This window comes from Bos taurus, chromosome 6 (genome assembly GCF_002263795.3).
Source record: "Bos taurus isolate L1 Dominette 01449 registration number 42190680 breed Hereford chromosome 6, ARS-UCD2.0, whole genome shotgun sequence".
NCBI lineage: Eukaryota > Metazoa > Chordata > Mammalia > Artiodactyla > Bovidae > Bos > Bos taurus.
The window spans coordinates 86,241,672-86,264,522 of record NC_037333.1 but is presented as its reverse complement, the minus strand read 5'-3'; the positions used below and the strand labels follow the sequence as shown (position 1 = coordinate 86,264,522).

Here is a 22,851-nt window from a genome sequence, read left to right as displayed (position 1 = left end):
GGGGAAAAGACTCTCCACTTTGAAATAATCCAGAGAGAAAAACCCTGGCAGAGCTCTCTATCAGATTTCATAAGAAAGGCAATAAATGCATTGAGAGTAATAAGTGAAAAGCAGTTTTACATCTACCTCCAGAATCTATAGGTCATTTTTACAGTATGTCACCTGTTTCCCGAACATGTTGATTACTTGCATTAAATTATCAGTTGCCTATCTGCATTAAAATATCATAAAGATAACTAAGAAACAGGTAATTCAATTGGAGTTAAATATCTCATTCTGTAATTAAATCCACCTCTATGGATAATTCGTGCTTATCTTGGAGAAAAGTAGTATTTTCCTGTATGCAACATGCTCAGGCATGAACGACTCCTTACCACCCCAGGACTGTAACCCTCCAGGATCCTTGGTCTATGGGATTCTCCTGGCAAGCACACTAGAATGGGTTGCCATTTCCTCCTCCAGAGGATCTTCTTGACCCAGGGATTGAACCTGCATCTCCTGTGTTGGCAGGCGGGTTCTTTACCACTGAGCCATATGGGAATAATTACATTCTACTGTTACTTTTCACATGACTATTAATTTTTAAATTTCACTTGTTAAAAAACTGCATTCTAAATTTCAACATAAAAGATGTTAATTTCACCTTTTAAGATGAAGAGTAAAAAGGTTGATGACAATAAAAGCAAGCAGCCTAAGTATGCCATTAGAAATAAAGAAGACAAGCAAATCAATAACAAAAAAAATAACCCAGTCAAAAATGGGCAAAGACCTAAAGACAGTTACCCAAAGAATACATACAGATGGCTGATTAAGCACATGAAAAGATACCCAACATCACTAATTATTCAGTTGAGTTCAGTTGCTCAGTCGTGTCCAACACTTTGTGACCCCATGGACTGCAGCATGCCAGACTTCCCTGTCCATCACCAACTCCCAGAGCTTGCTCAAACTCATGTCCATTGAGTCAGTAGTGCCATCCAACCATCTCATCCTCTTTTGTCATCTTCTCCTCCTGCCTTCAACCTTTCCCAGCATCAGGGTCTTTTCCAATGAGTCGGTTCTTCACATCAGATGGCCAAAGTATTGGAGCTTCAGCTTCAGCATCAGTCCTTCCAATGAATGTTCAGGGTTCATTTCCTTTAGGATTGACTGGTTTGATTCCCTTGCTGTCCCAAGGACTCTCAAGAGTCTTCCCTAGCACCACAATTCAAAAGCATCAATTCTGCGCTCAGCCTTCTTTATGGCCCAACTCACATATGTACGTGACTACTGGATATATACATATATGAAGGCCAAGAAGTTCTTATGATTAGGATTCTCAGTGGTGTGATGGTGGTAGGGGATGCAGGGATGTGAGCACTCGCACTCACTGCTGTTGGAACACAGTTTACAGTGGCAGGCAGAGAATGTGCCTGGCATACGTTAAGTCTTTGAAAGGATAAGACAACCACGTCTCTATACAAAATTATAAAATAAAGATTCAATAAATGAGTGTTTCAGATTTTTCTGTATATGATAGTCACCTATTTCCATTTCTCCAAAAGTCTCTGTTCAGTTCAGTCGCTCAGTCATGTCCGACTCTTTGCAACCCCATGAACTGCAGCACGCCAGGCCTCCCTGTCCATCATCAATTCCTGGAGTCCACCCAAACCCACGTCCATCGAGTCAGTGATGCCATCCAACCATCTCATCCTCTGTCGCCCCCTTCTCCTCCTGCCCTCAATCTTTCCCAGCAGCAGGGTCTTTTCCAATGAGTAAAAGTCTCTGGGAGGGGAAAATTAGAGCAGAATAAAGGAGAAATCACTCATACTTCCACCTACCACTATGACAATACTTGAACAATTTTTTTACTTCTAATTTATCTTTCCCTCCACCTCCCCCATCCCATCCCCTTAGGTAACCATAAGTTTGTTTTCTAAGTCTGTGAGTCTGTTTTGTACATAAGTTTACTTGTATCATTTTTTAGATTCCACATGTTACATTGATAACAAATGTAAAAAATCGTGACCAAGTATCAAATATGTACTACTATGCTAAATGATAAGAGATTTAAAAATGACTTTTGAAACTGCTGCATCCTCAAAGAGGTCACATACTCTGATGAGGAAGAAAGGCCTGAAAACTGACAAGTATAACATCTTTTTGATAGGAGCTATAATAAGGACTGTGGAGGAGGACACTGACATGATATCTAACAGATTGGGAAGGAAGCATAAGTCAGAGAAAAGGAGTTGGCTCCAGAAAGAATCAGCCTGCCAATGCAGCAGACAGGAGACACAGCTCAATCCCTGGGTGGGTAAGATCCCCTGGAGGTGGAAATGGTAGGCCACTCTAGTATTTTTGCCTAGTAAGTACAGTCCATGGAGTCGCAAAGAGTTGGACATGCATGAGCATGCACGAATGCCTGAACTAAAGAAATGGGGATGGGATGGAGAAGGGCAGTCTAGCCAGAACAACAGGAACGACATTTTACAAAGGTAGGCTGGCTTGGGAGAAATGTCTGTTGAAAGAAGTGGGAATAAAGGGGTAAACGGGTTGGGGGGTAGGGACACGGGGAGGGAATGGAGTGGGAAGCGGGTGGAGGGGTAGACAAGGAAGGAAGGAGCAGAGGAGGCTGAACTGGTAAGCAAACATCATTATCACGAGGGCCCTCTACATCTTGGGATTTGCCAACCCCTTCCAGCCCATTCCAATCTCTACTTGAGATACCCAAGTGAACTGCAGAAAAAACTGGGTCAAAGGATTCCAGCCACCTCATTTCAGTATTAAAAAAACACAACGTGGGACTTCCCTGGTAGTCCAGTGGTTAAGATAACGTGCTTCAAAGGCAGCGAGGTGTGGGTTCAGTCCCTGGTGGGGAACTAAGATCCCACACGTTGCAAAGCCAAAAAACCAGAAAAGAACACACAGACACACACACACCCATCCTCCCCACCATGCCACGGAATTCCCTGGAGGTCCAGTGGTTAGGCTCGCTTTCCTTGCCGTGGCCTGGGCTCAATCCTTGCAGTACAGCCAAAGCAAAAACAAAAAATGTGATGCTAGAATGGAGCAATAGAAGCAGCAGTGCCTAAACTAAGCAAAATGGTCCCTCAAACCCATCCTCATAGAAACAGCCTCTGCTTAAAAATAGAGGAGCAAGTATCTGCAAAACTTCTGCAGCACATACATACCAGACCCATCGAAAAAAAAAATTTTTTTTCTTAGCCACCATGCAGCATGCAGGATCTTAGTTCCCCAAACAGGGACAGAACCCTCACTCCCTTCACTGGAAGTGCTGAGTCTTAACCACTGGACGGCCAGGAAGTCCCATCTTACAACTTTTATAAATGCTTCTCTATTTCATACAAAGATGTTTGTACACTCAATGGGACATTAATAATAATCTCAATAATCTTTAACCTTCATTAACCACTGGACTTGAAACCAATGAATTAAAAAAAATTACTGAAGAGCACATCCATATTAACATTCCAGTCTCCAATTTTAAGATTCCTGAAAACACAGACCACATTTTATTTCTGAACTGCTACCTTTCTTCTCCTGCCACTAGCAGCTAATAACACTCTGCTTATTATACACAGGCGATGCCAATAAATACGTATTGTAATATTCAGCAATACCATGCCAAGATAGCTAAAAAAAATCTGAATTCAGAAAGAGTTTACATACTGGCTTGGGAATTTCATGTACAGGATTCTCTGGTTGTTGAAAACCTCCATATACATTCTCTCATTTAATTCTCACATTTACCCAATGGCACAGGCATTTCTTTAGCCCCAGTAAACAGAGAAAACAGAAAAAATTAACTGATGTGTCCAAAGTCACATGGCCAGTGACAGACCAAAGACTCTTAAAACCCAGGTCTCCTCACTCACAAGCCACTGTTCTATGACAACCTTCAGTTAATCAAAAATATCTATCTACTGAGGACATACTTGCCAAGCAAGTACATGCCAAACATGTACTAACATGCTGGGAAATAAAACAGTGAACAAACCTCATGAAACTTACAGTCTAGGAAAGAGGATAAGACCTTAAATAATAATTATAAATAATTATATGTGTGTAAAGACAACCAGAGAATTTAACCTTGAGGACTGTTAAAGAAAAAATAATACTCACTGACATTTGTTAAAAATGGTTAAGGCAGACTTTATTCAGGAACAATCAGGCAGCTATAGGGGCTACTGCAGTGGGATTTTACAGTAGGATAGACAGATTGAGTTCCACTCCAAATACAGCATTGGTAAGGCAAGTGGGAACTTATAACCAAGGAGCAAGGTGCAGGGGTGAATGAAAAAATTACCAAGACAATATATCAGGGGAACGGGGCTGGGTCGGGGGGCAGTCCTGGTTAAACTGACTTAACAGGATTCTTAATAGTCCATGGGGTCGCAAAGAGTCGGACATGACTAAGCGACTGAACTGAACTGAACAGGATTCTTGTTGAACACAGGCCGAGGTGATCAGACATCACCTGAGGGATGGTGGTGGATGAGGAAGCAGATCAGATCCTGAGGGTGGCAGGGGATTCTAGTTAAACTGACCAGCAGGGTTCTTACTAAAGCTAGACTTTTTATAAGGAAGTGCACAGATAGGCCTAGGACAAGGTTCAAGACCTGACCAAAGTGTGGTCAAGTAAAGAATCTTTGTCAGGGCCTCGCAGAGTCTCTCAAGGACAGAGGTAGTGTTATGCTGAACACCAAAGAATTTTCTTCTTTATTTTGAATCATTTAACTCAATATACAGACAAACTCCACTTACTATTGTCTAAAACTTCTCAAACTTGAAGGTGCTTTTTAAAATCACTCCTCAGTCAGTTCAGTTCAGTTCAGTCACTTAGTCATGTCTGACTCTTTGCGACCCCATGAATCACAGCATGCCAGGCCTCCCTGTCCATCACCAACTCCCGAAGTTCACTCAGACTCACATCCATCGAGTCAGTGATGCCATCCAGCCATCTCATCCTCTATTGTCCCCTTCTCCTCCTGCCCCCAATCCCTCCCAGCATCAGAGTCTTTTCCAATGAGTCAACTCTTTGCATGAGGTGGCCAAAGTACTGGAGTTTCAGCTTTAGCATCATTCCTTCCAAAGAAATCCCAGGGCTGATCTCCTTCAGAATGGACTGGTTGGATCTCTTTGCAGTCCAAGGGACTCTCAAGAGGCTTCTCTAACACCACAGTTCAAAAGCATCAATTCTTTGGCACTCAGCTTTCTTCACAGTCCAACTCTCACATCCATACATGACCATGGAAAAACCATGGCCTTGACTAGACGGACCTTTGTTGGCAAAGTAACGTCTCCACTTTTTAATATGCTATCTAGGTTGGTCATAACTTTTCTTTCAAGGAGTAAGAGTCTTTTAATTTCATGGCTGCAGCCACCATCTGCAGTGATTCTGGAGCCCCCAAAAATAAAGTCTGACACTGTTTCCCCATCTATTTCCCATGAAGTGATACGACCAGATGCCATGATCTTCATTTTCTGAATGTGGAGCTTTAAGCCAACTTTTTCACTCTCCACTTTCACTTTCATCAAGAGGCTTTTGAGTTCCTCTTCACTTTCTGCCATAAGGGTGGTGTCATCTGCATATCTGAGGTTATTGATATTTCTCCTGGCAATCTTGAGTCCAGCTTGTGCTTCTTCCAGCCCAGCATTTCTCATTATGTACTCTGCATATAAGTTAAATAAGCACAGTGACAATATACAGCCTTGACGTACTCTTTTTCCTATTTGGAACCAGTCTGTTGTTCCATGTCCAGTTCTAACTGTTGCTTCCTGACCTGCATATAGGTTTCTCAAGAGGCAGGTCAGGTGGTCTTGTATTCCCATCTCCTAAGTGATGCCAAAGCTCCAGCTTTGTCTAAAGTAGACTTCTCAAGAGTTATATATAGATATTGATCTCCTCAGCCCAGGAGATGACCTTCTGTCACCAGAGGGTCAAGAGTAACCTTTCGTCCCAATGGTGCTAAATGAAATGACAGTGATACTTTCTTTTAAATATTCAATGACAAAAAAGGGTAAAGGTATCTCTAGAACCTAGTCATCATTTGACAATATAGTCCCAACACCTTACAAAGATGCTCCCACTTCAGCAAAAGCTAAAATTAGTACAGTTCAACCGAGGAACACCTTCCCAATGTCTAGCCACTTAGAATTGTATTTTTTGGTAGTTTGGCTCTCACTATAATCTGAAAAAAAAAAAAAAATTTTTTTTTAAATTGCAGTTCTTGATAAATTGCCATTTCTTAAATTAAAAGCTTGAAAAGTTTAAGAAAGGATTGATTTAAAGGTTGAACAGTCTGACAGATAAAGACTCCTTTGGGAGTCCTTAACAAATAGGGTGGAGACACAAGCATCAGTACTCCAAACAATGCCGTGCTCCAGTTGAGAGACTTCAGTTTTGACAAAATGGTTTGTTGTTCACTGGCTCAAAAGTGCAATTTCTAAGAGCTGAAACTAAGAGAACCAGCTGAACATTTGGTAGGGTTTGAGGAAGGGCTAGGGAGAATGGAGCCAGGCATATGTGAGTAAAACCTATAACCAGTGGGGAGTTTTTAAACAAAGAGCTACTTTAGTAGTTAAATCTAATGATACAGGCCACCAGCAAACAGATTCTCTAAAGAGGGGATCATGCTGCTGCCCACCTGTCTTGAACATGATCTGGGCATCAAGACTCCAGAAAAGTTGTCATAAAAGACTTTGACTCCTACTGCTTCCACTTTATTCTATGTTTATACTGAATAATAAAAAGTATTTAAGTTAAACCATTAACTATCCCCACAAAGAAACTCACAAAAATCAATACCCAATACTACAACTACTAAACTGTTCTCATCAAATTTCAGTTTGAGAACAGGAGAACTTAGGGAAAAAGATAAAAACAATAGTAGCAATAAAATAAGACCCAGTCTTTCCACTGCAAATAATAAGAATAAGGCCACCTGGCTATGAGGTTCTTAGACTATTACCCAAATATGTTTATTTACCTTCAAACTCCTGCTTTTAAGTTCTAATTTCAGAAAATCAAAGTAGCACTAATACATATGATAATAAACCTATAGAAATTGGCTCTGATTTGGTCATCAGAAATGATGACTATGTTTATAAAAAACAAGAACAGCTACAAGAAACCATCACACTGTTGAGATGTTGACAACAAACTAGATACCACTGCTACATGGAACTACAATTTATTGAGCTAGAACTTTTACATTCAGGATAAACTATCCTCCCAACATGTCTGAGGTATCAGTCTTAAACACAGGATCCATGGGGAAATAAATTAGATTACTATCACACTCATACCACACACAATGGAGTATCAGACTGCTTTCATCCTTATTACAGCGAAGTGGGGGTCCACATGTGCTCAAGAGAGGAGTAATGGTGGCTGGATGACAGCTGGAGGCCAAGCCACAAGAGAGGTGGTCAGGCAGAGTTAGGAGAATCACTTCAGACAGAGAGGTCTGAACAACTAAGTATACTGAGTATAAGAGCCAGGTTTCTCACTGACAAAGAAGGAAGTGAAAAATATGTAAAGAGACGAGACTCTGAGGAACCTTGTGCTCAGAACTACAAGTATTAGTGTGAATTCATTTAATACAGGTGAACAGACATAGAAAAAGTATTTGGATTTAAATTCGTGTGGGTATGGATTTTTCTAGCATTGGCCAATGAGATGGCCGGGAGCAGCAAAACATCTGCAGTAATGAGGACACCTATCACCTAAATTCTGGTTCCCAAATACTATCCACTGCTGGCTAGAACCAAGGCCCTCAGGGAAGTGGTCCGCCCCAGGGTTGAGGCATGGAAAGTGTACGATAAACCGGGAATGTCTGATGGTGCTGTAAGGAATGGAGTGCTCAGAGAAAGACAGGAACGAATCAAAGGGACCCAGAAGACAGCCTCAAGAGGACTCCCACTAGCCAAAACTGAGACAATCTGAGCACCAAAATAAGCTATGATGGTCAAAATTAACTCATTAAATAAAACAGAAACCCATGAGCCCATGCTGATATTAAAAAATTAATTAATGGAATGGATAAAGGCTCCCTTACAGTAAAAATGTCACATAATAAATATAAAAGCAGTGATAGGATGAGAACATTGTCAAGCATCATAATAATAATACAGAAAAGAAATTTCAACAGACATCAGAACTCGTAGGTGAAAATGGAATGAGGAAGGGGATAGGTATATAGTCCCAAAACAGCTCCTAAAAAGTAAATATTAATTATAACCCTTTGGATTATAGCCTGTCAGGCTCCTCTGTCCATGGGATTTTTCAGGCAAGAATTCTGCAGGGGTTTGCCATTTCCTTCTCCAGGGGATCTTCCCTGGAGATTAAACCAGAGTCTCTTGTGTCTCCTGAATTGCAGGCAGATTCTTTACACATAGAGCCATCAGGAAAGCCCCACTTCAATATCTCCTAATCAAATATACAACTAAAGAGAAGTATTACATGTGTTTTCATACATCCAAAACTCTAAAGGTACAAGAACTCTTTATATCAAGAAAAAAAATCATTAATGGTAAAAGTAATCAAACAGTGATTATTTTGCACTCAGTAATGTAAAACAAATGCAACTCTGTATCAGATGGTAAAAGTAAACCAAGGCCAGCCAAGTAGTCACAATTCCCAAAACTACAGTTCTGAAAACATGACCAAACTGACTTCAATTCCCTCTGCAAAACAAACATACCATATTAATTGGGTTAACAAACAACAAAACTGTTAAGATAATACTTGGTCAATAGACACTCAAAGCGATGCTGCAGTAGTATACTGACATAAAAAATTCACAGGTGAAAAACTTGATCTATGCACAGTAGAGATCCATTTGTATATTTTTAAATATATACAAACAAAACATGATGGAAAAGATTAGGAAGTAACATCACAAAATACAATAGCTATCTCTGAAGGTGCAATTATAAGAGATTTTTATTTTCTTCCTTTTCTTATCAGTATTTTGTGATTTCACCAAAATGTGTATTATTCATCCACTAAAAGTTAAAAATAATGTTAAAGTATTATTTAAATTTAAAGGTTTCTACAGATGGTGACTGCAGCCATGAAATTAAAAGACGCTTACTCCTTGGAAGGAAAGTTATGACCAACCTAGATAGCATATTCAAAAGCAGAGACATTACTTTGCCAACAAAGGTTCGTCTAGTCAAGGCTATGGTTTTTCCTGTGGTCATGCATGGATGTGAGAGTTGGACTGTGAAGAAGGCTGAGCGCCGAAGAATTGATGCTTTTGAACTGTGGTGTTGGAGAAGACTCTTGAGAGTCCCTTGGACTGCAAGGAGATCCAACCAGTCCATTCTGAAGGAGATCAGCCCTGGGATTTCTTTGGAAGGAATGATGCTAAAGCTGAAACTCCAGTACTTTGGCCACCTCATGCAAAGAGTTGACTCATTGGAAAAGACTCTGATGCTGGGAGGGATTGGGGGCAGGAGGAGAAGGGGACGACAGAGGATGAGATGGCTGGATGGCATCACGGACTCGATGGACGTGAGTTTGAGTGAACTCCGGGAGTTGGTGATGGACAGGGAGGCCTGGCGTGCTGCGATTCATGGGGTCGCAAAGAGTCAGACACGGCTGAGTGACTGATCTGATCTGATTTTCTCTTCCACCATTACATTCTTGATGAACCTTAGAAAACAGTCCTAACAGTACGAGATATTAATACCTGGTAATGGAAGACTTCTCTGAAAAACAAGGCCCGTTTGAACACTACCTTTTTATATAATTTTATCAATTATAGATAAAGGTAATATGAGGCAGATTCTCTGGATTGAGACTGCCAGGATTTAAAATCCAGCTACCCCACGGACTGGCCACAGAATTTCGAGCAAATTATTTAACTTCTCTTTGTCAGTTTCTTCATCTGTAAAAATGGAGTTCCTATTTGTTATTAAACTACTTATTTAAAGCATTTAGTGCCTGGTACATAGCACTTAGGTTATTTTACTATGAGTTTCTTTTATAGGTGACGATGTTCAGGTACTAAAATCAGTTAAATCGTCTGAATGAAAACAAAGATGCTGGGATGGGTGGGATGGAGGGGTCTTTGAAAGAAAGGAGAAGAGAGAAGCAGAAGAGACAGACGGAGGGACAGATATTAACACAGCTGAAAACCTGGGTCCCCTTTCCTAAACTGCTATTTTTTTGAAAACACAAATGGCAGTGGCCCACCATAATACTTAATAAATATTTCTTTTCTTTCTTCCTTCCTTGCCCAACCTCTTTGTTTCTTCCTATACAGAAACAGGTTTGGCTTATATTCATTCACATTCCTAAACCACCTTTCCTATGAATTTCCATTTTAAAGTTAACTATATTTAAACTCTGTTCCAACTGAGTAGTCTTACATTAGGAAATTATACCTTGGGGGGCTTTCCTGGTGGCTCAATCTGTAAAGAAACTGCCTGCTATGCAGAAGACCCGAGTTCAATCCCTGGGTCTGAAAGATCCCCTAGAGAAGGAAATGGCAACCCACTCCAGTATTCTTGCCTGAAGAACTCCATGGACAGAGGAGTCTGGTGGGTTACAGTCCAAGGGGTCACAAAGAGTCAGATACAACTGAGTGACTTTCACTTCATTTTTCCTAGTCAAATGTTTCTGTGGAATTACATGTCGAAAGAGACCTGCAATCTAAAAATGCTAGAAACAAAGAGAACACACTATATATTAATATTTGTTGAATGATACTGTTAAGAACTCACTCTGATCCTACATCTCCCTTAATTTTATACTCATTAAACATCAGGATAGGAAAAGCCCTAAATCAAGAAAACTGTGTTCCGATTCTACCCAGGCTAACAATTAGGTGAGTAACCTGAAGTTGGGATTTTGCCACTTGAGCAAGATGTGGGGAGTAGGCTGTGTTACTGAAACATCCTATCCAAGTCCCCAATTCTACAGCCTCTTGAACAAACCTGAACAAAATGGAGAATTCACGGGCAACTTCATGCCTCCCGATGCTTCCTCTGACTGAAAGCTCCCATTTCCCCTTTTAGAGAACTCCTGTTATACCTTCCATTCATCATTTCTTCCATGAAAGGACAGGACAAAATGCTCTGTATTCTCTGGATCCCTGGGCTTGCATAGCATCTCTTACAGATGACTATTTATACACTGTCTACCATTTCTGGAGTCTCACATCTTGCACAATGCCTAGCACACAGCAGGTGCTAAGGATGTGTTTAAAGATTTGAGTCTACAAAGTTAAATTAGGTTCCTGTAAAGATTTTGTATGCACCATCTGGGAGTTCAGCTAAATTTGAAGACATACACAGGCCAATATGGAGCACAACCAAAGCTTTGTCCCAGTCAGATTCATCTATGAAGTGCAAATTTACTCTGAGCCATTTGTATAAAAGCTACACGAAGGTATCACTGCTGCAGATTATCTAAACACCTCCCCCGAGGATTACCTAAAATTACTTCACTTCCTATCTAAAACATCTTTATCAGGGACTCTGGTCCACTGACAACCTCCTACCATACTATAAAAGGTACTGATGTTCAGTGTTTATGGTCATGTACCAGAAAATAAGCTCCACTAAAGCGGGAATTTTCATCTGTTTTGTTCAGAAATGATTCCCAGTGCCTACACCAGTGCCTGCATATGAATGATTTTTAAAAACCAATAATTCTTTCCTTCTATCTTACAGCCTGCAAAAGTTATGAGTCATTACCTTTATATGTGTATCTCACATTGCCCTATTCCCTCACCTTCATCCACTTATGGCAGCCTTACAAGCAAGCTTCCAAGAACTGGGGAAAATATTTGTATTTAACTCCTGAAGTGCAGCTTTTACTTTACTTTCTCTGCTTATACGTTGGAACAGAAATAATATCCAGGAAACTATACCAAATAATGAATAGATAATAACCAAAACTTTGTTCCTATACTTCTGATAATTATCAATATTTCTCTACTCCATATTTTAAAACTACTAGTGGACGAAAATCAAAACCAAAAATATTAGATTAACTTTTTTGGACAGTCAAGCACGTGGACAAAATACTTTGAGAATTAATTAACGGCTACATGTGACTTGACTGAAAAACTGTGTTCCAAATTATTGTTGTTTAGAAGCTAACTTGTGTCAGACTCTTTGTGACCACATGGACTGTAGCCCGTCAATCTCTTATGTCCATGGGATTTCCCAGGCAATAATACTGGAGTGGGTGGCCATTTCCTTCTCCAGGGAACCTTCTAGACCCAGGGATCAAACCCATGTTTCCTGCTTGGCAGGTGGATTCTTCACCACTGTGCCCCTTGAAAAGCCCATGTACTATATACATTAACTATGACAAGATTCTTTTTTATGATTTATGTAGCTAATATGTTTCAGGAAAATGAATTTATCCACAGCATTTCTGTAATTATCAAATACTGAGCCACAGAAGAGTAGGATAATATTGTATTTATACTCAGAAAATACCACCAAAACTTTCTCTATCTCCTGGTTTCAGCCAAATATGGTTCTTCCCTGCTTCAGCCAATGTTAGCTATGAGTTCTCAGAGACAAAGGCCCATCAGAAGCAGTCAAGGACACCATCTAACTGCTATCTCAAAGATGGCTTTTAAATTCTTGAAGAAATCAAACATCAGCAACGTAAAAAAAATACTCAAGATGAAAAGTTTCAAGCTGAGATGTTTTATTTGTTGACTGAAACTAAAATAAGAAATGAAGATTTTTATGAAGTCACTCAGTCCTCTCATCTAGTACTACCTAGCTGACAAACTCAGAATCAACTTCCAGGATGAGCCTAAGAAAGACGTTTCACAAGCTCAAACGTGTTAAGGCAGGTTGACAAGCCAGGCCTCTCACTACCCTGTGCATATCAGAAATACTAGCAAGTCTAACCTGCCTGTTAGCCTCTGTGATATCTCAGTTTTGCTTAAACATCCTAAAAAGGATTAACATTCTAGATATAAGCTTGTGGAAATAAGGGTGAATTAAGTTCTCAGGATTCAGGTGCCAGTGTGATGATGAAAAATCATGGGAGGCAGGAAAAGAAAGTTGGGACAAAAAAATAGATCTTTAAATGCTAATTTTCTCCACAACAGTAAAAGAGCATATGGGGTGGGTTTCAATCTCCTAATTTTTACTAGTTTTCTAACCACAGATTAAACAGAGGTGAATCACAACCAAGCCTTCAAAAAAGCAGTCCCCCAAAGCATTAAGGTCTGTTTTCAGAGGACCTGAGGCTTGTTTGCTGCCACCATACTCCCTTCCAGCCACCCCATCTTTCTGCCCATCCCCCTCAATTCGTCTGCAATTGAAGATAAGTAAGGGAAATAATGACCAGCACTAAAAGTGACGCGGAGTTGGCATTTACAAATCATTAACTCCCCAGCGGACCTAATCAACCCAGGGCACACGACCAGACCCTATATGGTGATTGTCTAGAAAGATAAAAGCCCGTGCTCTTCAGGGGAGCACGCAGGGAGGAGGGGCACCTCGGGAAAGCCAGGAGCTCCATCCCCAAGACCCCTGGCTGTCACCAAGGGATCCCGACCAGCCAGCAGCCGCGTTAAGTGTGTTACAGCCACGAGACTTGTCGCCCCAACTACCCACTCCTAAAACCTACGAGGGGAGTGTAAAGGATGCTAGGGGGACAGGTTAAAGCTCTATTTTCTGTGGTTGGGATCCAGGAAAAAGCAATGGCCAGGGGAGAGGGAAACAGGCGACCCTGCACGCCTCGGGTACTGGTCACGCGGAAGAGTGGGAGGTATCCCTGTAGAGCGTGCAAACAAACAAACGCAAAAGAGAGAGAGGAGGGTATGGGGTGGTAGAGAAACGCGGCCGCAGGCATCCATCGAGGTTGTCGGGACTCGGGGTCCGGGGATAAAGAGCTTCCTTGGGGGCTGGAGATTCCCCGCGTGCTCGAAGCCGGCCCGGGAGGCGGCAGCGGTGAGGCAGCGCGAGCTCTCGGGACAGGTTCCCGGAGACCTGCCCGGCGCGGGGCCAGGCGGGCGGGCGGGGGCCGCGGCCCAGGTTGCCTGAACAAAGCCGGCGCGCGCGGGGCCTGGCTACTCACAACAAGAAGCTCATGTTGGCCGCGGCTTGGGCTGCGGGCTCGGCGGTCGCGGGGCCTCGGGACGGCAGTGGCTAGGCCTGGAGAGCAAGGAGGAGGAGAAGAGGAGGAGGCGGGGAGCGCCAGCTGCTCGGCGGCCGCAACTTGTTTGGCTTCGCTAGTTCCAATGGCTCGCAGAGGGGGCGGAAGTGGGAACCGCACGGCTTGAATCACTCAATGGGAGGGGAAGGAAAAGAAGGCGGGGAAAGGGCCGTTCGCCTGCTCCCCCGAGAAGGGCCGCCGCGCGCTCCCGCACCTCCCGGTCCCCAGCCCCTCGCAGCCCCCACCTCGTGAGCTCTCGCGAGAGCGGAGGGCGCCCACCCCGCCCCTCCCGCTGCGATCCCCTGGTCCCCAACGTTCTGGACACCTAGGCAGCCGCGGACCACGCCCCGCCAGTGCCGGGTGGCTGCCCGGCCTGTCGAGCCCAGTCCACCCCGTTGGAGGTTGTGGGCGGTGGCAGAGCGCTCCAAGCTGCTTAGCTGGGTGTCAGCGATCTGGAAGGAAGTTGGCTTCAACTCTGGGATGTCAGGGTCCTGCACTGAGGGATGGAATTGCCAGCAGAGTTCTGCCCACTGTGAGTGCCCAGATGAAAGGCTGTGGAGTCTCTCTGCTAAGTATGTAAAAAGAGGAGTGAATTTCATCTGGTAGGAATGGTTTGGGTGTGGTTCCGCCCGAAGAGAGGAAAGGATCTAAGTGGGTTGTTTTATGGGCTTATTTAAAAGCCAGAACTAGGAGATAGCCAGGGTCCAACACTGCCTCTGCAGGAGACTGGGGCTGTCATCAGCAGCCGGGAAAACTGCTGTGGTGACATACTCAAGGTATGTTGAGCAGATATTGTAGGTTATAAAGCTTTGACCTGGGTCCCTTAACTATGTGAAATGCAAGTTCCTCTGTAAGGGGCACTGAATTCCTTCTAGCTTCTAGAATGTTTTGTGCATCAGAGTGCCTAATGGCAATAATACGCTTGAGCCGAATAAATGCTTAATGGACGTTGCGGACTGATAACCAGCCTTCCACAGCATTATGAATTTGGGTATCCATTTATTTTACTGAAAGATGTCCATCTTCTTTCCTTATGAGATCCATCAAATCTACAAGTAACTTTTCAAAGAATTTGAACAAAACTTAATTTTATATAGCTTGTAACCCACCTTGGGCTCTTAGGAAGACTTGAAGGAGATGCCAGTATGAAACGTGTTCTGTTGAAATGTGTTCTGTTGACTTTATGTACTATAAGTTTGGCATGTTGATAAAGCAAACCATTTTTAAAAAAAACAAGAAAATATTAGTCTCAGTACTATCTGAGGAACAGCAGAGGTCACTGGAATAATTTGAAAAGATTAAAGGAAAAATGCTGGAAAAGAGGGAAAAGGAGGCATTATCTTACTATAACAAAAATAATGGATTTATGACATAAAAGCCCTGTGTTCTAGATTTTAATATGATACAGATTTACTATTCAATTCCTTAAGTGTCTTCTGAAAATAAGACTTGCATTACCAGATTAGGATATTATCTTTTACTTTGGGAAGAGTAAGTTTGTAAATCTATTAGAACAATCTCACCCCCTTTAAAATGAGGTTTTGGATTATTACATAATCTCTAAGGTATCTTCCAGTTCTAAAATTCTGTCATGCCAGGGACATCCTTTAGATGACTTGCAGACAGTTTCTGTCTGCTCATTGGTTTGGTAGACTGGCTTATGTAGCCTGTTTTTGGTGTAACTAAATATAAATGAATCCTATGACTCTGAATAAGTACAATGATTGGCAAAGGACAAAATCTGCAAAAATACTTGCTGAGTTTTTCTTTATCATCCCACTAGGAGAATTGCCTGAACTGAAGAGTTGATAAAACTTACATGATGTATTGGTGGTAAAAATGAGAGAGGTGTCATGTTAGTGATAAAAAATATAATTTCAGAGGTTGGGCATTTAAATTAAACAGTGACTGTGACTTAAAATTATTCAGCACTTGAAAATATTTGGCAATTTAGAACCAAAGAGAGGGTATATTCAGAGATTTCTAATTCTGCTTTCTCCTTCACCAATCCATATTGGTGATATTGCATACTACTATCTTCCTAAAATTTCAATTTCAAGAAGTAACTCTCCTGATCAGAATCTTACTTTGCTTATAAATCCGTGTTTATGAAGCAAGATGATTAAAATTTGTATTCTATCCACCAGTTTCTCACAGAATTGGAGTTTTAATATGAGTAGAATAGAATGTGGGTATATGCCTTAAAATATCTTTTTTAAAAGGTATTTATTTGCTTAGCTGCACCAAGTCTTAGTTGCAGCACTTGGGATCCTCGATCTTTGTTGTGGCATGCGGGATCCTTAGCTGCAGCATGCGAACTCTTAGTTGTGGCACGTGGGATCTAGTTCCCTGACTAGGAATTGAACCCCAGCCCCCTGTGTTGGGCCTACAGAGTCTTAGCCACTGGACCACCAAGGAAGTCCTGTACCTTCAGATATCTTTAACTATTCATTTAAGTTAATTTCTTATTGTAATAAACAAGTGTGCGTCCAATGTGTATGTTAGTGGCTTAGTTCAGTTCAGTCGTTCAGTCGTGTCCAACTCTTTGCGACCCCATGAATTGCAGGCCTCCTTATCCATTACCAACTCCTGGAGTTCACCCAAACTCTGGTCCTTCGAGTCGGTGATGCCATCCAGCCATCTCATCCTCTGTCGTCCCCTTCTCCTCCTGCCCCCAATCCCTCCCAGCATCAGAGTCTTTTCCAATGAGTCAACCCTTCGCATGAGGTGGCCAAAGTATTGGATTTTCAGTTTTAGCATCAGTCCTTCCAAAGAACACCCAGGGCTGATCTCCTTTATAATGGACTGGTTGGATCTCCTTACAGTCCAAGGGACTCTCAAGAGTCTTCTCCAACACCACAGTTCAAAAGCATCAATTCTTTGGCACTCCGCTTTCTTCACAGTCCAACTCTCACATCCATACATGACTTCTGGAAAAACTTGACTAGATGGACTTTTGTTGGCAAAGTAATGTCTCCACTTTTTAATATGCTATCTAGGTTGGTCATAACTTTTCTTCCAAGGAGTAAGCGTCTTTTAATTTCATGGCTGCAATTACCATCTGCAGTGACTTTGGAGCCCAAAAAAATAAAGTCTGACACTGTTTCCCCATCTATTTCCCATGAAGTGATGGGACCAAATGCCATGATCTTCGTTTTCTGAATGTTGAGCTTTAAGCCAACTTTTTCACTCTCCTCTTTCACTTTCATCAAGAGGCTTTTTAGTTCCTCTTCACTTTCTGCCATAAGGATGGTGTCATCTGCATAAGGCTCAGTCATGTCTAACTCTTAGCCACCCCATAACTGAAGCCTGCCAGACTCCTCTGTCCATGGAATTCTCCAGGCAAGAATATTGGAGTGGGTAGCCATTCACCTTATATTTATATATAAACAAACAAGGTACTTATAAACTGTGGTAAGGTATAAAATAAACAGAATAATGTGATAGAGATTAATGGTAAAGGAGGATGATCTAATTTAGATTGGGTAGTTTTGTTGAAACTTGAAGGAAGAGAAGGAGCCAACCTTGCAAAGAGCTAGGGAATGATCATTTTCTAGTAGAGGGAATAATAAGTACACATGCTCTAAGATAAGAAAGAGCTTAAAGGTTTCTCAGAACTGACTGGTTATGGCTGGGTCACCCTGAGCAGGAAGAGTGGCATCAGATAAAGCTGGACATGTAAACACAGCTCACAGGCATGGCTCACAGGACATGTAAACATGGGGCTCACAGGCTTAGGTAAGACATTTCAGTTTTATTCCAAGAACATAAAAGAGTCATCCAAGAAGTACAATAATAATAAGGTAAATAAACTGAATAACATTTTGTTTTATTTTATTTTTTAAATTTATTATTTTTGGCTGTAAAGCACATCTTACGGGATTTTAGTTCCCTGACCTGGCCCTCAGCAGTGAGAGCACAGAGTCCTAATCACTGGACTGCCAGAGAATTCCCATCATTTTATTTTTTTTAATTTGGAAAAGTTCAAACATATAAACAGGGCAAGAAATTGGTGTAATGAATCCATCACACAGCTTCAACAGTTATCAGCTCATGATCCTTGATTGACATTTTTAGGGTCACTCTCTCTTCTTGTGGAGAATGTTCTAGAGGAGGCCAGCATGTCAGCATGGATGCCAGAAGACTATTGTAATAGTCCAGTTATTTCTCAGCAGTTGTGACATGGTTTAGGGTAGCGACATTGATAAGAGAAAGAAGTTAATAATCTGAAAATGAACAGCACTTGGTGATTGATTGATTGACTCTAGGGATTAGAGGAAAGGAGTCAGAGACTACTCCTATTTTTTTGTCTTTAGTAACTGGCAGGTGGTGCTGCCATTTATTGAAATAGGGAAGATCTGAATCACAATTTTGAGATGAAACTAAAAGTTTCACGTTAGATATGTTAGCTCTGAAATGTCTTTTAGACATCAAAGTAGCTATGTCAGGTAGAGCTTTGAGTGCTGTGCAAAACCTGGGGAGAGATCTGAACAGGAGGTAAGAATATAGGACTCCTCAGTAAGCAAATATTATTCAAAACCTTACAGTAAGCTTCCAAATAGGAATTTATATGCTGGATAAGAATAGACTTAGCAAAGCGCTACCTGTAAGCACTAAAATTTCTCCTTTCATCTCTTCCCAAATATGTTTTTTTTTTTTTTTTAATCTCAGGTTTTTTATCAACATTTACTTCCTCTCTCTCAGTTGTAGTTATATTCTCCTTTTTTCTCAAGGTGAGGGCTTCTACAGTCTTAAAGAAAATGATTCATTATACCTTTTTATAGGATAAGTTGGTCACTGCCAGCATGTCAGTATGTTACCTTTCCCAAAGAAAATAACACCAAGTTATTTTAAAGCCAAGTTCCCAAACAGTAGATCCGGGGAAATTTCTCCTTATAGAAGTATTTCAGTTTTAAAAAATGAAATAAGAATGGTTGACTTATTATTAGAATGTCACCATTTTGCAACCCCAAATGGATCTAGAAATTGATCACCAATGGCTTGCTGGTATTACAAGAAAGAAAACCATACTTTATGCGTGTCCTAACAGAAGAATATATCATCACCTGTTAAGAAGTCTTGCCAACAAACTAGAAGCTGAACCTAGTCAAGCCTCTACGATGAGATATACTGAACTGTAGGAAATACAGGGAACAGAAGAATATGGTAAAGAACATGTTAAATTACACAACATAGAGGGAAGCAGCAAGTCCAGACTGTGGGGAAAATATGCAGGACCTAATTTCTTCAACAAATGAATCGCAAGGAAAAAATAGAGCTGAAGAAACTTAGAGGTTGAAAGAAACATAAAAGGCATATCAACTAGTGGTAATGTATACGTTCATTTGCATCTCGATTCAAACATGCAATCTCAAAAAGAACGATAGCAAATGTCTGCATCATTTATAGAGAATCAAAAAATTTAAACATTGGATATTTGATGTTACTAATAACTATTAATTGCAGTGATGATGTTGTGTCTATATTTTTAAGAGCCTTTATTTTTTTAGAAATGCGTACTGAAATAATTGCAGATGAAATAATATGCCTGGAACGTGCTTCAGAATAGTATGGGAGGAGGAATGAAAGTAGAAATACAGATGAATTGTTAAAGCCAGGTGACAAGTACATGAGAAGGATTATGCTGTGGTGTCTTTTTATTTAGTTTTAGAATTTCCCATAATTAAAAGAAAATGAACAAGTAGCAGGTCTCATTTAGAAAAAGCATTACTATTAACGGGGATTTAAAATTGTAATTGTTGATATAGAAGATGAATTTTTGGATTAGAGAGTTCTTTCCTTGCCCTCACATTAGCCAGCTTCTTCTACTCATATATATATATATATAAAGGTATTTTTACCTGTAAAACTAAAAGCAAATGTTCCTAATGCCAGAGAGAAGAAACACAAAATCCAAACCCTATGGCTAACTCTGAGCCTCAGTATTTCTTGAGTACCTTTTGTCTTCTGATTCAGAAATGTGATCTGCTTCTTAAAGAATAGATACCTGACAAACAAACCTGAGCTAAAGTATACCAGGGCAACAAATTCTTAGTAACCTGATAAAATGCATTCATTTGTGCAGGAGTGTTTTGGTTACATAGTATCTGGGTTGAAATAGTAATTATTCCATCTAATTAGTTTATTACATAATATTATTTTTGCTTTTATATTAACGTGTGCTAAGTCGCTCAGTCATGTCCAACTCTTTTCGACCCTGTGGACTGTAGCCCTCCAGGCCCCTCTGTCCTTGGGGATTCCCCAGGCAAGAACACTAGAGTGGGTTGCCATGCCATTTATTGAGTATTTCTGAAAGTGAAAGTTGCTCAGTTGTGTCCTACTCTTTCCAGGCCAGAATACTGGAGTGGGTAACCCTTTCCCTTCTCCAGGGGATCTTCCCAACCCAGGGATAGAACCCAGGTCTCCCGCATTGCAGGTGGATTCTTTATCAGCTGAGCCACAGGGGAAGCCTGAGTATTTCTGATAGGCCAATTCTGCTAAGCTTTTCATATATTTTATCTCTATGTTTCTTGTTTTCCCCATCAGGTTGATATTAGGTGTTATATTCCCTCTTTTATAAATAAGGAAACTAATTTTGAGAGGTTATGTATGTAATTTTCTCAAAATCACATAGCTTGTAAGTACAATCTGAATTCAGTAAAGTTCATTTCTTTTCCCCCTTCCCACAATGACCTCAGTTTAAAATGAATGAATAAATTCTAAGTGAATTTTGGCATGCTACATGATCTCATTTAACATAACTAACAATTCAACCTGATCCTTATCAATGGCCTTTAGATTTTAATTCTATATCTTCATTAAAGACAGACTTGAGAATGGTTATAAATGCTTCTCAAGGACATATTATTTGAATGGAAGTATTAAAGATTGATTGGTGAAGCTTGGTGTCTCTCAGTGCATTCACTTATCACTCAAAACTGTAAAGCATCAAAACACATAAGGTATTACAATAGAAGAAAGGTCTTCCATTGATCCCAAACCTCATACAGTACCTTCCTCTTCAAGCTGTTCATTCCTTTGAAGGTGAATTTTATGCAATAAAATGTCAGGTTTAGGGAAATGATGAGGTACAAATCATTCATCTATCAACATGACAAGTATTTCTTGTCTATAATGGGCCTCTATGAGCAAAAAAACAAGGATATAGTCACTACCTTCATCATGAATTTTATAGACCATTGGTAAATACAGGCAGTCAAATAAAAATTATAAGTCGGTATAAGTGTCAGGAAGGAAAGGTTCATTTTGTATGTGAGTCTGTTAACAGGGACCTCACCTATTTTGGTGGTCAGAGAATTGGATCCTGTGCATTCAGAAGTAAATAATATATGTTTACTCCTTGCATTGAGAGTCTCTTGGACTACAAGGAGATCTAACCAGTCAATCCTAAAGGAAATCTGTCCTGAATATTCATTGGAAGGACTGATGCTGAAGCTGAAACTCCAATACTTTGGCCATCTGATGTGAAGAACTGACTCACTGGAAAAGACCCTTTTGCTGGGAAAGATTGACGGCAGAAGAAGAAAGGGATGACAGAGGATGAGATGATTGGATGGCATCACCAACTCGATGGACATGAGTTTGGGTAGGCTCCAGGAGCTGGTGATGGACAGGGAGGCCTGGCGTGCTGCAGTCCTTGGGGTTACAAAGAGTCAGACACGACTGAGCAACTGAACTGAACTGACTCCTTGCATTTAAATTCTTGATATATTTTATATAAACAGCATAATTTAATAAAACTTTTACCTCCGCACTCATCATTGCCAAACCATTTTGATGTCTTAAAGCACCATGATATAGAAATTTATCTTTGTTTTTGAGTAGCCAATCTTTAAGGAAGTCGCTCAGTTGTGCCCGACTCTTTACAACCCATGGACTATACAGTCCATGGAATTCTCCAGGCCAGAATACTGGAGTGGGTATCCTTCCCCTTCTCTAGGGGATCTTCCCTATGCAGGGATTGAACCCAGGTCTTCCACATTGCAGGTGGATTCTTTACCACCTGAGCCACTAGGGACGCCTAAGAATACTGAAGTGGGTAGCCTATCCCTTTTTCAGTGGATCTTTCCAACCCAGGAATCGAACCGGGGTCTCCTGCATTGCAGGTGAATTCTTTATCAACTAAGCTACCAAGGAAGCCCAAAACTTGTCTGAAAGTGCTACTTTGAGTGTTATATTGAGGATCTTAGTCATAGGACAGACATCTTAAAAGATTTCTTGCATGGGCCTTGGACTTGCTTAATAAATACTGAATTTCTTAATCTGTCCAATTTACCATGGTTTATAATTAATTGTTTTTCCTATTAAACTTAAACCACACAGCCTCTTTTCTAGTTAGCTGCCTGGGGAGAAGGCACAGGAAGGTTCCTTTTGAACCTATTCAGAGCTGCTTTTCCCCAGTTGATAGAACATTGCCAAGGTCGGTAAGCCTAAAATTAACTCCACCAGCTGTGTTTTGGTTTGCTTCATATAGCACACGGGCTCAGGGGGCTCAATCTGCTGGGCTTGCTTGCTGCTTCAATCTGCTGTGCTCTTAAAGTTTGTTTGCCTGGCGTGCATGTTGTGCACAAGAGGTGGTAACTGAACAGCTTGAAAATATATGGAGACTGACAAATAAGTCTCTCCTTTAATTAAAAAAAAAAAACAACCTAGGGACAACGATGGAGGGTGGGGTGGGGGATGGA

General features: G+C 40.9%; 2 protein-coding genes across 3 annotated transcripts in view; one reads left to right on the top strand and one right to left on the bottom strand.

Moving 5' to 3' along the window:
- The window catches only part of MOB1B (MOB kinase activator 1B), a 58,061-nt gene extending 43,839 nt beyond the window's left edge, over positions 1 to 14,222 (bottom strand). Inside the window, exon 1 of the mRNA NM_001192412.3 lies at positions 14,069 to 14,222. Coding sequence (NP_001179341.1) covers positions 14,069 to 14,082 — 14 coding nt within the window. The 5' untranslated portion in view covers positions 14,083 to 14,222. The remainder of the gene's footprint in view (positions 1 to 14,068) is intronic.
- A 308-nt stretch (positions 14,223 to 14,530) lies between these two features.
- GRSF1 (G-rich RNA sequence binding factor 1) overlaps positions 14,531 to 22,851 on the top strand; it is a 57,782-nt gene continuing 49,461 nt past the window's right edge. For both annotated transcript variants that reach the window (XM_024993231.2, XM_059887527.1), the window contains exon 1: positions 14,531 to 14,678. The gene's annotated coding sequence lies outside the window, so the exon portion shown is untranslated. The remainder of the gene's footprint in view (positions 14,679 to 22,851) is intronic.